The sequence below is a fragment of the Neomonachus schauinslandi genome, chromosome 9, assembly GCF_002201575.2.
Source record: "Neomonachus schauinslandi chromosome 9, ASM220157v2, whole genome shotgun sequence".
Lineage (NCBI taxonomy): Eukaryota > Metazoa > Chordata > Mammalia > Carnivora > Phocidae > Neomonachus > Neomonachus schauinslandi.
The window spans coordinates 81770431-81787012 of NC_058411.1; the positions used below are offsets into that span (position 1 = coordinate 81770431).

The following is a 16582-nucleotide window of genomic DNA, read 5'->3' on the forward strand; positions in this document are numbered from 1 at the left end:
ACTCTCATCCTCCAGGCAAAACCAAGCAACCTTCACACAATGACAGGCTGAAGCTCTGACCCTCCTCATGTGTGAGTGGGGGCTACGAGCCTTCTAACTGGGGAGTGGGGGGAGAGGCAAAGCGTGCCTGGAGGCATGTCAGTTTCCAAAGGAAGGGAGAGGGTGTGGAGCCAGGCAGCAGGGAACAGTCGGTCTATGCTCTCCTTCATCCCCAGAGCATTCTCCCGCCTTTACCTTCACTCACTGTGCCTCTACTCCCAGGAATCGGCGGGGGAGGCCCTCTGGGAGTGTGGATACCTAAGCTCAGAGGGCCCACAGTACTGGCTCCCTACTCTGGAATAGTGGGGCCACCATGGCCCCCCAAAGCCTCCCACAGCACTCACCGCAGCCTTGATGGTTGCAAACTCCACCACGGCAGTGCCAGCCTTCTTACTGGAAAGCACCAGGTGGAGCACCTCTCCATACTGTGAGGACAAGGGGGTCCCAGTAAGCATGGCTCAGCCTTCGGGAGCAAGACAAGTTTGGGTTGGCCTGAGGCCTGCCGGGGCATTTTTGGTTGGGGGATAATGCTTTGTTGCTAAGTTCCCAGAGAGGGATCAGAGATGGGAAAGAAAGGAGATTTTTGCTGGGATGCGGAAGGATGGCAAAGGAGAGCCGGGCAAAGGACTGAGGACTCAGACTGCCACCAAAGGTGGGGAAGGGGATGGGGCTTCTGTGCCAAGTGCCCACCTTGTCTCTCCCCACACACTCCAGATGGCAAGGGCTAGAGCAGGGCAGGGAAGGCGACACCGGCCTGAGGGTACATGGCAACCCAGGGACCAGAGGGCCGTAGCTGGGGAAAGCCTCTAGGCTGCCCTACGGTCTGTGAGGCAGAAAACGTTTAGGCATGGAGATTTGGGGTTTTGGCTGAGATGTAGACAGAGACGGTAAAGAGGGAAGGCAGCAGCGCAGACCTTCTGGAAAAGCTGTAGGAGGACATCTCTGGAGTAGCCACCTTTTGACTCATCTTCTTTCTTGCACTTCCATTTTAGCTGAAAAGACATCAGTGAGCGCCACCATTAAACTCTGACCTCGGCCTGAACTGTCCCAGCGCCGAACCTGAGCTTTACACTCTGAGCGACACTCATGGTCTTCCAGGCACTTGTCATCTAGGAAGCACCACCAAAAATATGTGTTCCGCTTGAAAATGGACAGGGAGGGTGGCATGCTCACTGGAAGCCGCACTTCCGGCCCCATGAGATGCTCCCCTTCCAGGGCTTCTGGGGAGTGCTGCCTGGCAACCGCCAGGGCTAAGGGGGCCTTTCGGGGTGAGCTCTGAGAAGCCAGCCCGATCCCCAGGCAGCGGGAGGATGGAAGGATGTGGGTGGTAGTGCTGGCTCCCAGAGGCCCAGCATCCCCGCCAGAACCCCTTGAGCCCCCAGAAGGATCTGTTCTTGCTGACAAGAGGTAGTGTGCAGTGGCTCATGGATCCCACAGGGGGTTTAGCTTGGGAGTTTAGCTTTAGCTCACCTTTAGCTTGGGGGTTCCTCTGCCTTCAGGATTTTCTGCCTTTCCTAAAAATTTTGGGAAAATTAGCAAGGTAGAATAGGAGGGAGCCAGCAGGTTCTCTAAAGGAGACACAAAGACCTATAAAAGGTCACTCCTTTCCAAAGGCAGTATCTGCCCTCCCTACTGATGAGCTTGGAGGGGAAGGTAGAGGCAATCCCACCCCCATCCAGAGGAGCTGCCACCTCAGGGGCCGTCTGCCCGGCTGCCTGCTGAAGGCCACGATTAGCACTCTGCCAATAAAGGTTGAGACAGAGGTGCAAACGCCATAGTTCTACTGAAACAAAGTATCCCAGAGCCTTTCCTCTACTGATCTGCTCTAAAATAGAGCCAGCTCTGCTTAGGGCTCAGACAAACAGGGCCAGGAGATCTCACGCAGAGTGAAAAACAAATAGGCCCCAGAGAAGTGGTGGGAAGAAGGGACAGGTGGTGTATGTCTGAGTCAGGTGGCCCCAGGGTTGCAAGCAGGTGGAAGCCTCCAGAGCAACTCCACCAAGCAGCCAGTGTGCCTGCTCTGGGCATTTGGAGCTGCCTCAGAGGGGAGATGCGTGGAGGTGAGAGACGCTTACCTCTCAACCTCTGCTCCCGTTCCTGGCGTATCTGCTCCTGGATCAGCCTCTGCTGTTCCTCCAGCTGCCGGGAACCCTCTTCCCGAAGGCGTTCAATCTGCAGAGCAGGGTTGGGGGGAGTGACAATTCTGTGCAGATCCAATTCCAGGTTGGCTCACCTTGTGAAGGTCCCTGGGAGGCTCCACCTGCAAGCTATGGCTCAGCAACCTGTGGGTTGGACAGATTACCCAGATCCCACAGAAGAGGGAAAGGGCATGCCGTCTGCAGCCACGAAAGCCACCGAGGCCCACTCTCCTCCTTTTCCTGCAGATAGATTTAGGCTGGCACGCCTGGACGCTCACCTCCTGCTCCAATGTCCTGGTGCTCCGGCTCTCCTCCTCCTCTTCACTGCCATGGGCCTGGGCCTGCCGCTCTCGGGCCTCCAGGTCTGGGCACAAGAGTTGAATGACCCAATGTCTGGTCTAAGCAGTTTCTACATGGCCACAGCCTGCCCAAAGTCTCACGCAGGATGAAACCATAGAGTAGCTCCACCCCCTCCCTCCATGCCCATGTGCTCCCAAGTTAGCCTTTGCTGAGAACAGTCAGAGCACAGACGAAGCATGGGCTCCAGCTGAGTGGCCAGGGTCTGGAAGAGTTACATCAGCTCACGCTGACCAAGCTGGTTCTCCGGCCAGTGAACAGGGTGTGTGGGTGGGTGCTTATGTCAGCAGCCCAGGGTCACGTGGCAGGGACTCCGAGGGTGGAGCTGCTGGCCTGCTGCTGTGGTTTGGCACCACAACCTGGCCTCCGCCTTGGCGGTGATGCTTCTCCCACCCCAGAGATCAAGTCCCCACCGTCTCCTTTACCTCCCTCTCAGCTCACATTTACCAAGCCTCACTTTGGACCTGACTCTGGTGGCTCCTACAGGCATGGCAGAGTCTGTGTGAGGACATCACACCATGTCCTGGAGCCCTTCCCACCTTCCAAGAGGAAGCTGCTTGTGGCCCGAGGCCAGGCCAGCTGCTGTGACAAACCCTCCTCTCGGGCCTGGCACGCACAGCTTTCCTCTCTGGGCACTTTACTTACCTAGAATCACCAGGGTTTTTTGTTTGTTTTTGACAGCAAGGTGGATTGGACTGGGATGGTATATGTACATATTAAATATGTGGATGTCAAATAGGCAAGAAGAAGGGGAGAAAAATTGGGTAAAGACTGCCTGGAACAATCTTATTGCAGTGATGAAAATGTTCTCAAACTGATTTATAGTCATAGTTGCACCATTTGGGAAATTTACTCAAAACCATTGAATTGTACACTTCAAATGGGTAGATGTTATGATATTCAAAATACACCATAATAAAGCTTTAAAAAAAAAAAAAAAAAGAATGCCTGGACCTATTTGGATTCTTCTGAGGGGACTCCAGAGTGAAAGCTCTGTGCAGGGACGCCTGGGTGGCTCAGTCGGTTAAGCGTCTGCCTTCAGCTCAGGTCATGATCCCAGGGTCCTGGGATCGAGTCCCGCATCGGGCTCCCTGCTCCGTGGGGAGCCTGCTTCTCCCTCTGCCTCTGCCTCTCTCTCTCTATCTCTCATGAATAAATAAATAAAATCTTTAAAAAAAAAAAAAAAGAAAGCTCTGTGCAGAAGTGAGGCTGGGATGCATCAAAAGATCCAGGACGGCATGCTGAACAAGAACACAGACTTTGCTCATAGTGCGTGGTTAACTCCAGCAAGTTCTTATCCTTTTTGTGCCTTAGCTTCTTTATCTATAAAAAATGGATTTAGTAACACCTACCTCCTTGGATAGTTGTGATAATTAAAGGAGGCTGTAAAGCATCTGTCACAACGCTAGCTGGTAGTAAATCTAGTCACTGTTGTTATTCCTAATTGTGTCCTTTAAGACCCATCCCTGATAGCAGGGCTCTGCCCAGACCTGGAGCCAAAAAGCTCTGAGGTGCTAGAATTATAGCTCCAGGAAGAAAGGTGAGGGGCTGCATGAAAATGGCCCAGGAAAACCAAAGGCCACCCAGCACCACGATGTCACCTACCAAGCTTCACTTTCTTCCTTCTTTCATCAAGTTTCTGGGTCCTCTCTGCTGCCTGCTTCTTGGCTTTCCTGACCTTGTCATATGCAGCCTGGCAGGAGAAAGGAACACGGAGGAGCAGTCAGCTTGAGGACAAGCCTGGAGCCCAGCCATGTAGCCCAAGAGCCGTCAGGAAGCAGCCTAGCGACCAGGACTCAGGCTGGGGCAGCAAGGACTGTGCCACAGGGCAGAGTATAGGGGACTGAGGCCGAGGGGCCACAGTGGTGTCTAACCACAGGGACAATCAGATAGAGGAGGATGAGCTTACCCTGGCTGCAGCATCGGTCAGTACCTCCAAGGCCTGAGAAAGCTGGTGGAAGAGCTCAGCTAAAAATATGGATCAAGAAAGAGAGAGGACAAAAATGAAGTCAGGGGCGCCTGGGTGGCTCAGTCAGTTAAGCATCTGCCTTCAGCTCAGGTCATGATCCCAGGGACCTGGGATCAAGCATCAGGCTCCCTGCTCCGTGGGGAGTCTGCTTCTCGCTCCCCCTCTGCCCCTTCTCCTGCTCATGCTCTCTCTTTCGCTCACTCTCTCTCAAATAAACAAATATAATCTTAAAAAAAAAAAAAAGAATAATGAAGTTGGGCTTGATGACAGTGTGCTCCCTCAGAAAAGCACCTCAAAGAAGCCACGGGCTGGCAGGAAGGCTGACATCAGCAGATGATGGACCAGCAAAGGAATGGGGGTGTACAGGCAACTGACCAGATGCCCCTCACATGCAAAGTGCAGGTTTGGGGCTGCGCACCCAAAGCCAGGCTGCCTGTGCGTGCCAGCACTCCCCAGCACGCACACAGGAGCGGAGATGGGGAAGACACCACGTCCACGTGAGCAGGTCTCACCTTCCCACACCCGGAGAGTCTCACCTGCTCTGGGATTATCCGGATTTTTGTCTGGGTGGCAGGAGAGGGCCTTCTGCCTATATGCCTTCTTCACCTGGAAGAGCCAGATGTGGTTATTCACTCTCTCACCCCAGGACAGAGAGGAAAATCTCACTAACAAGATAAAGGGAATCCAGGGAGTGCTCCCCCGCGCTAAAAGAGAGGCTGCTGGCTCCTACGCAGAAACAGTCACCTCACAACCTCTGAGGAGTTTTGCAGGGGAGGAGGCAAAAGCCATGGAGGGAGCTGACTGCTGTCCTGCAGCAGGGAAGCTGGGCCTACTTCCTGCTGAGCACCAGTCTCACCACAGATGATGTAGAAGGGCTCCTGGCAGGGGCAGGTTTCTTTACAGCCACCTGGAAACAGGCACTCACGTGCTCTTGGTGGGCATGTAAACTGGGGCACCCTTTCTGGAAGAAAATTTAGCCATACAAGTTTTAAAATGTATTTGCCCTCTGATCACTCCTAGGAATTTGGACTTGTAGAAGTATCCCAAAGCAAACATACAAAGATGTCCACTGCACCACTGTGTGTTTATTTTTTTTTTAAGTTTTTTTTTTTTTAAAGTAGGCTCCCGGGCGCCTGGGTGGCTCAGTTGGTTAAGCGACTGCCTTCGGCTCGGGTCATGATCCTGGAGTCCCGGGATCGAGTCCCGCATCGGGCTCCCTGCTCAGCAGGGGGTCTGCTTCTCCCTCTGACCCTCTTCCCTCTCGTGCTCTCTGTCTCTCATTCTCTCTCTCTCTCAAATAAATAAATAAAATCTTAAAAAAAAAAAAATAAAAAATAAAAAAAAAAATAAAAATAAAGTAGGCTCCCGCCCAGCATGGAGCTGAGTACGGGGCTCGAACTCATAACCCTGAGATCAAGACCTGGACTGAAGAGTCAGACACTTAACCGACTGAGCCACCCAGGCACCCCTAAAAGATTTTAAGTAATCTCTACACCCAATGTGGTACTCAAACCTACAACCTCGAGATCAACAGTCACATGCTCCACCGACTGAGCCAGCCAGGCACCCCTGCAGCAACGTTTATATTAGATCAGCACCCACTGGAACGAATCAAAATCTCCATCAACAGAGAGACCCATTAAAAATACTACGATTGGGATGCCTGGGTGGCTCAGTCGGTTAAGTGGCTGCCTTCAGCTCTGGTCATGATCCCAGGGTCCTGGGATCGAGTCCCACATCGGGCTCCTTGCTCAGCAAGGAACCTGCTTTTCCCTCTGCCTGCCACTCCCGCTGCTTGTACTCTCTCTCTCTCTAGCAAATCAATAAATAAAATCTTAAAAAAAAAATACTATGATAGAAGTCTATATGTGCTGACTAAAAAGATCTTCAAGTCATCATCTCAAGCAAAAGAAAAAAAAATTTAACTCTGTATGATGACAGATGTTAACTAGATTTTTTTGTAGTGATGGTTTTGAATATATACAAATACCAAATCATTATGTTATACCCCTGAAACTAATACAATGTTATATGTCAATTATGCCTCAAAAAAATTTTTTTTTCAAGGTACAGTGCATGAAAAAAAAATAAGACTTAGAACAGTATATATAATATCACTTTAGGATTTACAATAAATAAAAGAACTATAAATAGAGATATTTGGGCATGTGCATAGCCTTTGGCTTCTTTTTTTTTTTTAAGATTTATTTATTTATTTGAGAGAGAGAGCAGGGGAAAGGGGCAGAGGGAGAGAGAAACTCAAGCAGAACCCAGCCCCCCCCCCCCCACCCCCCCCCCGTGGAGCCAGATGTAGGGCTCGATCTCACAACCCTGAGATCAGACCTGAGCTGAAACCAAGAGTCAGATGCTTAACCGACTACACCACCCAGGTGCCTGTTTTCTTTTTTATTAGAAACTTATGAGAAAAAAAGTTTCTTATCATAAGAAACCTAACAGTGGTTTCCTTTAGAGAGAGGCTGAAGATGGAGGGGAGGGAAACATTTACTTCTTATTTAAAAAAATTTTGTTTTGCCTCACATCGGGCTCCCTGCTCAGCAAGGAGCCTGCTTCTCCCTCTCTCTCTGCCACTCCCCTTGCTTGTGCTCTCTCACTCTCTGTCAAATAAATAAAATCTTAAAATAATAATAATAATAAACGGTATTTTTAAAAATATATTTTATTTATTTATTTGACAGAGAGAGAGAGAGCAAGAGAGGGGACACAAGCAGGGGGAGTGGAGAGGGAGAAGCAGGCCTCCCGCTGAGCAGGGAGCCCGATGCAGGGCTCGATCCCAGGACCCTGGGATCACGACCTGAGCCGAAGGCAGACGCCTAACGACTGAGCCACCCAGGCACCCCATAAAAGGTATTTTTTTAAAGTATCTCTACACCCAATGTAGGGCTTGAACTCACAACCCCGAGATCAAGAGTCGCATGCTCCACTGAGCCAGCCAGGTGCCCCCATTTACTTCTTATTTTATACTTTTCTGTAGTTCAAGTTTTCAAACCTTAAACAGGTCTTATTTTATTATCATTTTTTATTGTCTCTTGGTGGGGAGGTTATGGTCCATCTTAAGTTTTTATCTTGTATCTCTGAATTAAAAAGAAAAAAGATTATTTCCTATGTTAGTAAAAATAAACAAATGTAGCCACCAAAATTCTCTATCATCTATTGCGCACTCAGCTGTTTTAAAGACAAGGCAGAACACAAAATCCCAGAATCGCCTCTGGTTCCTGAGGCCTTGCCCTCACTTCTGCCTGCATACCTTACCTGCCACTCAAACCTGCTGTGAGGAGGAGCCTCTGGACCCAGAACTTCCTCAAGTAGCTAAGCCAAGTGGCTTTCTAGGCTTCTCAGAGGAAACCAATGAATACTTCTACCCAAAGCTGCTAAGTAAGGACTTTCAGAGGCAAGCAGCCAGCACCAAGGGCAGACGTGTGGACAGGCGCCTCACTCCACTGCCACCTCCAGGCCCAAGGAGGGTGGGCAGCCACCTAGCCCAGGACCTCTAGGGTGTGCTGCCACCTGCTGGGCTGCAGCAGGCACTACATCTTCACCAGCCTGGGCAACCAGCCCATCAGGCTCTCGGGGCGCTTGTGGCTCAGCCCAAGAGGCAGAATCCACTCCCAGGACAGGCCTTGAGCAGCCAGAGTGTAGATGTGCCTTCCTACACTCCCACCTTCCCAATCAGCTACCTGTGCTCACCTGGCCCACCTGCTTGCCTCCCCAACCCAATCTAGCTTTTCACCATTAAAAAATAACATCCAGCTATGGTTTCACTATTAAAAAATTAATAATAAGAGAAGAGGTAATAGTTTTATATACAGTTTGCAACTGAAACATCACCTTTACTCTTTCAGCCCTTTATCAATCATTTTTTTCTCCTTCTTTCTTTTGCCTCCTACCTGTGCCCCTGGCTTCCTTTCTTTTTCATTTAAAACTAAGCCTTTATTATATTTCTTTATATATTAGGGTCCTTTATTTGCTGTTTTTCTTCAATAAGAAAACAATACTGATGTTCTTTCCCCAGTTCCCCAACTCTCTCTTCAAGGTTCGAGCATTAACTGGATGGTGGGTAGCCTTTTAAACCTTCCTCCTTGATCATACCAGCAAATAGGGCTCTTTTGAATTTTGTTTCTGCCTCTCTCCCACTCCTCTCTCTTTGGTGAAAAAAAGAGGCAGGGAGAAGAGGGTGTCTGTCACCTCAACATGAAAGCTGCCTGCCCTCAGAATGGACTTCTTCAGGACCAGGATGAGGGCTGTGGCCTACTGATGTCGGGGCTTTTGAGGAACAGTTTCTTTTGTATCATGGGATTACTTAAAAGTATTATATGTTCACTTTTGTAAATCTGAAAGAAAGGGAGAAAGGGGGCAAGATGGACCGGTAAAAAAGCAAGATAGAAGGAGCATGGCAGGGGGACGCCTGGGTGGCTCAGTTGGTTAAGAGTCTGCCTTCTTAAGCGTCTGCCTTCGGCTCAGGTCAGGATCCCAGGGTCCTAGGTTTGAGCCCTGCATCGGGCTCCCTGCTCAGCGGGAAGCCTGCTTCTCCCTCTCCCTCTGTCCTCCAGCTTGTGCTCTCTCTCTCACTCTCTATCTCAAATAAATAAATAAAATCTTTAAAAGAAAGAGTAAAGGAGAGAGAGAGAGAGAGCACAAGCAGGGGGAGCAGCCGGCAGAGGGGGAGGGAGGCTCCCCGCAGAGCAGGGAGCCCAATGCGGGGCTCGATCCCAGGCCCCTGGGACCATGACCTGAGCCAAAGACAGACGCTTAACCAACTGAGCCACCCAGGTGCCCCTCTTTTTTTTTTTTTTTCTTTTTTGAGAGAATGCTTTATGGACTTTATTCTAAAGGAATAATATTAAAGTATATTGTTGTGTGTTTTATAATTCATTTTGGATGTTCTGTATCAGAAAACTGGTTTTTGTTTTTGTTTTGTTTTGCGACACACACCTTAGAGTCCAGGTGCTTGTGGGACCTGAGTTGTGTTTAAGTATTTATTTTAAAAAAATCATGTCTCTGGGTTAGCCTGGTGATGGGTATTGAGGAGGGCACGTTCTGCATGGAGCACTGGGTGTTATGCACAAACAATGAATCATGGAACACTACATCTAAAACTAATGATGTAATGTATGGGGATTAACATAATAAAAAAATTTTTTAAAAATTTAAAAAATCATGTCTCCATTTGTACTTAAGCACTATTCTCTTGTGCATAGGTGAATATTTGCAATTATGTTTCATGTTGGGCATGACCAACTGCTGCAAAACCATAAAAAAGGGGACACAGAAACAAACAAAAAAGAAAACTGTTTTTGTTTTACTTACATAGGGAAACAAATTGCTCAAACTGAAAAAAATTAATTATGTAATAATGGGAAATTATATATATCAGTTTGCTTCCTTATCAATTCTCTTTCCAGAATGTGTTCCTTGGACAAATGTCTATTAACAGTCTCATCAGATCTTTTTTTTTTTAAGTAACAGTATAACTAGACCTAGGTTACCTCCATCTGCATGGACCCCATCTTACCGCTGCCCTTCCAGCTCCATACTCCCCAAATTTACAATTGCCCTAATCAAATTGATATATCGGACCCCCCATTCCCTCAAGGCCTGGCCTGGACCTCAATTTCCAAACCATCCTTTAAAGATATAAAGGGCTGATCATTCTGTATTTCAAGATCCTATCAGAAAAAATTACCAGTCTCATGCACTGGCTGGTTATTAGCAAGAAGAGAGGTAAGGCCAGAAAGTCAATGTCAGGATGGTATTCATTTCCAAGGAGGGGTATCTAAAGGCTGTACTGAGAGCCCTTCAGTAAAGCACTGAATCTACCCCACCTCCTGGGTCCACTGATGTAATATCTAGGAATAAAGAGGCTGAACTGGAGTTGGGAATATAGAAAAAAATCAGGTTATTTCCCTGATATTGAAGAGGAAGGACACTGTTTAGCAAGGAAGATGGCTTTGAAAACAATGAACTACATTATTTTATGTGATGCCATAAGAGTGGTCCATGAGAATGAAAACACAGAAATAAATCCACAATTACATGGTCAATTAATCTTTGACAAAGGAGGAGTAAATATAAAATGGGGAAAAAGTCTCTTCAACAAATGGCCACATGTAAAAGAAAGAAACTGGAGGGGGGCCTGGGTGGCTCAGTCGTTAAGCATCTGCCTTCGGCTCAGGTCATGATCCCAGGGTCCTGGGATCGAGCCCCACATTGGGCTCCCTGCTCCGCTGGAAGCCTGCTTCTCCCTCTCCCACCTCCCCTGCTTGTGTTCCCTCTCTTGCTGTGTCTCTCTCTGTCAAATAAATAAATAAAATCTAAAAAAAAAAAAAAAGAATGAAACTGGAGCACTTCCATTCACCACACCCAAAAATTCAAAATGGATTAAAGACCTATATGTGAGACTTGAAACCATAAAAATCCTTGAAGAGAGCACAGGTAATATCTCTCTGACATCAGCTGTAGCAATATTTTTCTAGATATATCTCCTGAGGCAAGGGAAATAAAAGCAAAAATAAACTACTGTGACTGTATCAAAATAAAGTTTCATGGGCGCCTGGGTGGCTCAGTTGGTGAAACGTCTGCCTTCGCCTCAGGTCGTAATCCCAGGGTCCTGGGATCCAGTCCCGCATCAGGCTCCCTGCTCAGCAGGGAACCTGCTTCTCCCTCTCCCTCTGCCTGCTGTTCTGCCTACTTGTGCGCTCTCTCTCTCTCTCTGTCAAATAAATAAATAAAATATTTTTAAAAATTAAAATAAAAAGCTTCGTCACAGTAAAGGAAACAACAAAATTAAAAGACAACCTACTGAATAGGAGAAGATATTTGCAAATGACATATCCAATAAAAGGTTAGTATCCAGGGGCGCCTGGGTGGCTCAGTCAGTTAAGCAGCTGCCTTCGGCTCGGGTCATGATCCCAAGGTCCTGGGATAGAGCCCCGCGTCGAGCTCCCTGCTCAGTGGAGAGTCTGCTTCTCCCTCTCCCTCTGCCTGTCTCTCTGCCTACTTGTGCTCTCTCTCTATCTCTCTGCCAAATAAATAAATAAAATCTTTTTTTAAAAAAAGGTTAGTATCCAAAATACTAAAGAATTTATAGAACTCAACACCCAAAAAATAAATATTTCAATTAAAAAATGGGCAGAAGACATGAACAGACATTTCTCCAAAGAAGACCTACAGACGGCCAACAGAAACATGAAAAGATGCTCAACATCATCATCAGGGAAATGCAAATCAAAACTATAATGAGATATCACCTCACACTGGTCAGAATGGCTAAAATCAAAAACACAAGAAATGGGTTGCCTGGCTGGCTCAAACCATAGAGCATGCAACTCCTTTTTTTTTTTTTTTTTTTTAAAAGCTTCTATTTATTTATTTGAGAGAGAGAGAGCATGAGAGAAAGAGAGCATGAGCAGGGGGTGGGGCAGAGGAAGAAGCAGACTCCCCAAAGAGCGGGAAGCCTGATCTGGGACTTGATTCCAGAACCCCAGGATCATGACCTGAGCCAAAGGTAGACACTTAACTGACTGAGCCACCCAGGCGCCCAAGCATGCAACTCTTGATCTCGGGGTCGTTGAGTTCAAGCCCCACATTGGACGTAGAGCTCACTTTAAAAAAACCCCAAAAAACAAAACCTCAAGAATCAACAAGTGTTGGGCAAGGATGTGGTTAAAAAGGAACCCTCATGCACTGTTGGTGGGAATACAAATTGGTGCAGCCATTGGAGATTCCTCAAAAAATTAAAAATAGAACTACCCTAGATCTAGGAATCTCACTATTTACCCCCCAAATACAAAAATACTAATTCAAAGGGATACATGTATCCCAATGTTTACTGAAGCATTATTTACAATAGCCAAACTATGGAAGCAGCCCAAGTGCCCACTGACTGATGGATAAAGTAGATATGACACATATATATGTAGGAATATTATTTGGCCATAAAAAAGCCTGAAATTTTTCCATTTGCAACAACGTAGATAGAGCCAGAGAGCATAATGATGAACAAAATAAGTCAGTCAGAGAAGACAAATACCATATGATCTCACTCATATGCAGAATTTAGGAACTAAAACAAACAAGCAAAGAAAAAAAAAGCAAAAGAGAGAGAGACAAACCAAGAAACAGACTGTTAACTACAGAGAACAAACTGATGGTTACCAGAAGGTAGGTGAGTGGGGGGATGGGGGAAATAGGGGATGGGGATTAAAGAGTACACTTACCATGATGAAAAAAAATATAATAAATAAAATGAAATAATTAAAAAAAAAAAAAAGAATGGAAACACAGAGAAGGGAGTAACTAATTTTAGCCCTGCAGGCTTCCCAGAGGGGAAATATCTGAGCTGGGTCTGAAAGGTGAGTAGCTCTCCCAGCAGAGAGCTGGAAAGGACATTCAAGACAGAGGGTGTAAATAGTCAAACTATGGAAAGAGCCTAGATGTCCATCAAGAGATGAATGGATAAAGAAGATGTGGTATATATATACAATGGAATATTATGCAACCGTCAAAAAAATGAAATCTTGCCATTTGCAACGACGTGGATGGAACTAGAGGGTATTATGCTAAATGAAATAAGTCAATCAGAGAAAGACAAGTATCATATGATCTCACTGATATTGAGGAATTTGAGAAACAAGGCAGAGGATCATAGGGGAAGGGAGGGAAAAATGAAACAAGATGAAACCAGAGAGAGAGACAAACCATAAGAGACTCTTAATCTCAGGAAATAAACTGAGGGTTGCTGGAGTGGAGGGGGGTGGGAGCAATGGGGTGGCTGGGTGATGGACATTGGGGAGGGTATGTGCTACGGTGAGCGCTGCGAATTGTGTAAGACTGATGAATCACAGGGGCACCTGGGTGGCTCAGTCGTTGGGCATCTGCCTTCGGCTCAGGTCATGATCCCAGGGTCCTGGGATCAAGTCCCGTGTCAGGCTCCCTGCTCAGCGGAGAGTCTGCTTCTCCCTCTACCTCTGCCCCTGCTTGTGTTCCCGCTCTTGCTGTCTGTCTCTCTCTCTCTGTCAAATAAATAAATAAAATCTTTAAAAAAAAGAAAACTGTGTTTCTTAAAAAAAAAAAAAAGACTGATGAATCACAGACCTGTACCCCTGAAGTAAGTAATACATTATACGTTAATTAAAAAAAAAAAAAAGACAGAGGGTGTAAAAGAGCCTGACTTCTCTTAGAGTCCCAGACCAACTTAGAAGAGATATACAAGAGTTTTGCTTTAGGGGAGCCTGGCTGGCTCAGTCTGTAGAGCAAGAGACTCTTGACCTTGGGGTTGTGAGTTTGAGCTCCATGTTAGGTGTGGAGATTACTTAAAAATAAAATCTTAAAAAAAAAAAAAACAGCTAAAGGGGCGCCTGGGTGGCTCAGTCGTTAAGCGTCTGCCTTCGGCTCAGGTCGTGATCCCAGGGTCCTGGGATCGAGCCCCACATCGGGCTCCCCGCTCAGCGGGAAGACTGCTTCTCCCTCTCCCACTCCCCCTGCTTGTGTTCCCTCTCTCGTCTCTCGCTCTGTCAAATAAACAAATAAAATCTAAAAAAATAAAAAATAAATAAAGTAAAATCTTTTGGGGCGCCTGGGTGGCTCAGTTGGTTAAGCGACTGCCTTCGGCTCAGGTCATGATCCTGGAGTCCCAGGATCGAGTCCCGCATCGGGCTCCCTGCTCAGCGGGGGGTCTGCTTCTCCCTCTGACCCTCTTCCCTCTTGTGCTATCTCTCATTCTCTCTCTCAAATAAATAAATAAAATCTTAAAAAAAATAAATAAATAAAATCTTTTTTTAAGATTTTATATATTTATTCATGAGAGACAGAGAGAGGCAGAGGGAGAAGCAGACTCCCCGTGGAGCAGGGAGCCCAATGAGGGACTCGATCCCAGGACCCCGGGACCACAACCCAAGCCAAAGGCAGACGCTTAACTGACTGGGCCACCCAGGCGCCTCTTAAAAATAAAATCTTAAACAAACAAAGAAACTTCAACCAAAGAAAAGTACTGGAAGAAGAGTAAGAAAATAATAAATTCATACAGCTTTTTTTTTTTTTTAATTTTTGTTTTTTAAAGTAGGCTCCACACCCAACATGGGGCTTGAACGCACGACTTAGAGTCACGTGTTCTACTGATTGAGCCAGGCAGGCACTCCTCATACAAACAAGTTTTAATGCACAGACCTGGGATGAAGAAATGCTGGGGAGTGAGAACATACATAAAGGTAAAGAAACACACACTGGGCCAAGAAGAGGAGAAAACAAAGGTAAAGAATGATAAAGTTACTCAGGAATGATACTGAAAATATAAGAAAGTTAATGTGATTCATAAGTTATTTGTGATTCGGGGCGCCTGGGTGGCTCAGTCAGTAAGTGTCTGCCTTGGGCTCAGGTCATGATCCCAGGGTCCTGGGATAGAGCCCCGCATCGGGCTCCCTGCTCAGTAGGGAGTCTGCTTCTCCCTCTGCCTGCCGCTCCCCGTTTATGCGTTCTCTCACTCTCTCTCCCACTCTCTGTCAAATAAATAAATAAAATCTTTAAAAAAAAAAAGATTTATAAGTTATGTGTGATTCATAAAACAGAGAGTAGAACAATTAGAAGGGAAAGCTCCACAGTGCGGATGAGCAGGGCCAGACATGATGGGCCTGCTGAGATCAAGGGTAGTGAATCTTTATCAAGGATGAATCACTAAAGAGGCTTGTGGGATCTCTAAGCCCAAAGAACTTAAACCTCGACATTCTCTGTCAGCTATGAAAGTGTATCATAAAAAGCACAAAGGTAAGATTAATGACACACATAAGCCTGGCCAAGAAACAAACACTAATAAATGTAAAAATTCAACATATGGTAAAAAGTATTATTAAAATTTATTACACTAGTGAAGAAAAAGTTAAATCTTCATCTCAAACCATATACCAAAATAACTCCAGATAGATCAAAACACTAAATATAAAAAACAAAACTAGGGGCGCCTGGGTGGCTCAGTTGTTAAGCATCTGCCTTCAGCTCAGGTCATGATCCTAGGGTCCTGTGATGGAGCTCCGCATCGGGTTCTCTGCTCAGCGGGAAGCCTGCTTCTCTCCCTCTCCCACTCCCCTGGCTTGTGTTCCCTCTCTCGCTGTGTCTCTCTCTGTCAAATAAATAAATAAAATCTTTAAAAAATATATAAAAAACAAAACTAAAAGAAGATAAAATAAAAAAAATGATGGGACTATTAATCTGCCTGTGGAATTAGGAAGAAATTCCTAAGTATTAAAGGAAGGGAAGAACACACACACGTGAAAATACACGTGCCTGCACACATACACGGAATGAATAAATTTACAATGAAAAAATTTTAAATTTCTCTAGGTAAAAAATCATAGACAAAATTAATAGACAGGGAAATGGAAACTAAGGGAAGTATTTGCATGAAGTATGACAGATAAGATAATCTTTACTATCTAAAGAACTCATACAGAAAAAAAAAACCCAACCCAGAAAAAAAAAAAACTCACAAGAAGATAGAGAAAAATCAGGAAGATAATTCACTGAATATAAATGGTTAATAACATGAAAAATATTCAGCCTCACACACAAAAATTAAGTCCTTTTTCACCTAGCAATTGACAACAAGTAAAACAAAGGATGGCATCTTAATGTTGGTGGCTTTGTGGTGAATATGTAAATTGACCTGATGATTCTGGAAAGCAATCTGGCCCTACATATCAGGAGGCTTTGAAAAGTGCAGACCCTTTGATCCAAAAAGGCTTCCTCTAAGAGTCTGTTTATAGAAATATTTAGAAATTTATTCAATATTTATAAAAACTGGTATTCATTTATGGTATAATTTATAATAGATAAAGTCCAGAAGTCATTTACATTCCAAAACAACAAAAAGATAGCTAGCACTTGCATAATGCTTACTGCGGGGCAAGCTCTGTCTGCAGTGCTTTACATATAATAACTTATTTAACCCTTAAAACATTCCCATCAGGTAGAAATTATTATAATCCACATTTCATAAATGAAGAAACTGTGACAACAGAAGCAATTATGATACTGAAAATCCATTCAAAGACAAAACATGCAATCACTACTA

General features: G+C 45.7%; 1 protein-coding gene across 2 annotated transcripts in view; it reads right to left on the reverse strand.

Annotated features, from left to right (window-relative positions):
* DNAJC17 (DnaJ heat shock protein family (Hsp40) member C17) overlaps positions 1–16582 on the reverse strand; it is a 43006-nt gene that overhangs the window by 5458 nt on the left and 20966 nt on the right. Inside the window, exons 2-9 of one of the 2 annotated variants that reach the window (XM_021695585.2) lie at positions 5040–5109; positions 4444–4502; positions 4140–4227; positions 2456–2541; positions 2115–2211; positions 1510–1553; positions 954–1031; positions 384–464 (exon numbers count right to left, since the gene is read on the reverse strand). In XM_021695585.2, the coding sequence (XP_021551260.1) occupies positions 384–464; positions 954–1031; positions 1510–1553; positions 2115–2211; positions 2456–2541; positions 4140–4227; positions 4444–4502; positions 5040–5109 (603 nt within the window). Of the gene's footprint in view, positions 1–383; positions 503–953; positions 1032–1509; positions 1554–2114; positions 2212–2455; positions 2542–4139; positions 4228–4443; positions 4503–5039; positions 5110–16582 lie in introns of both variants that reach the window. The other variant, XR_002480616.2, reaches the window with a different exon arrangement.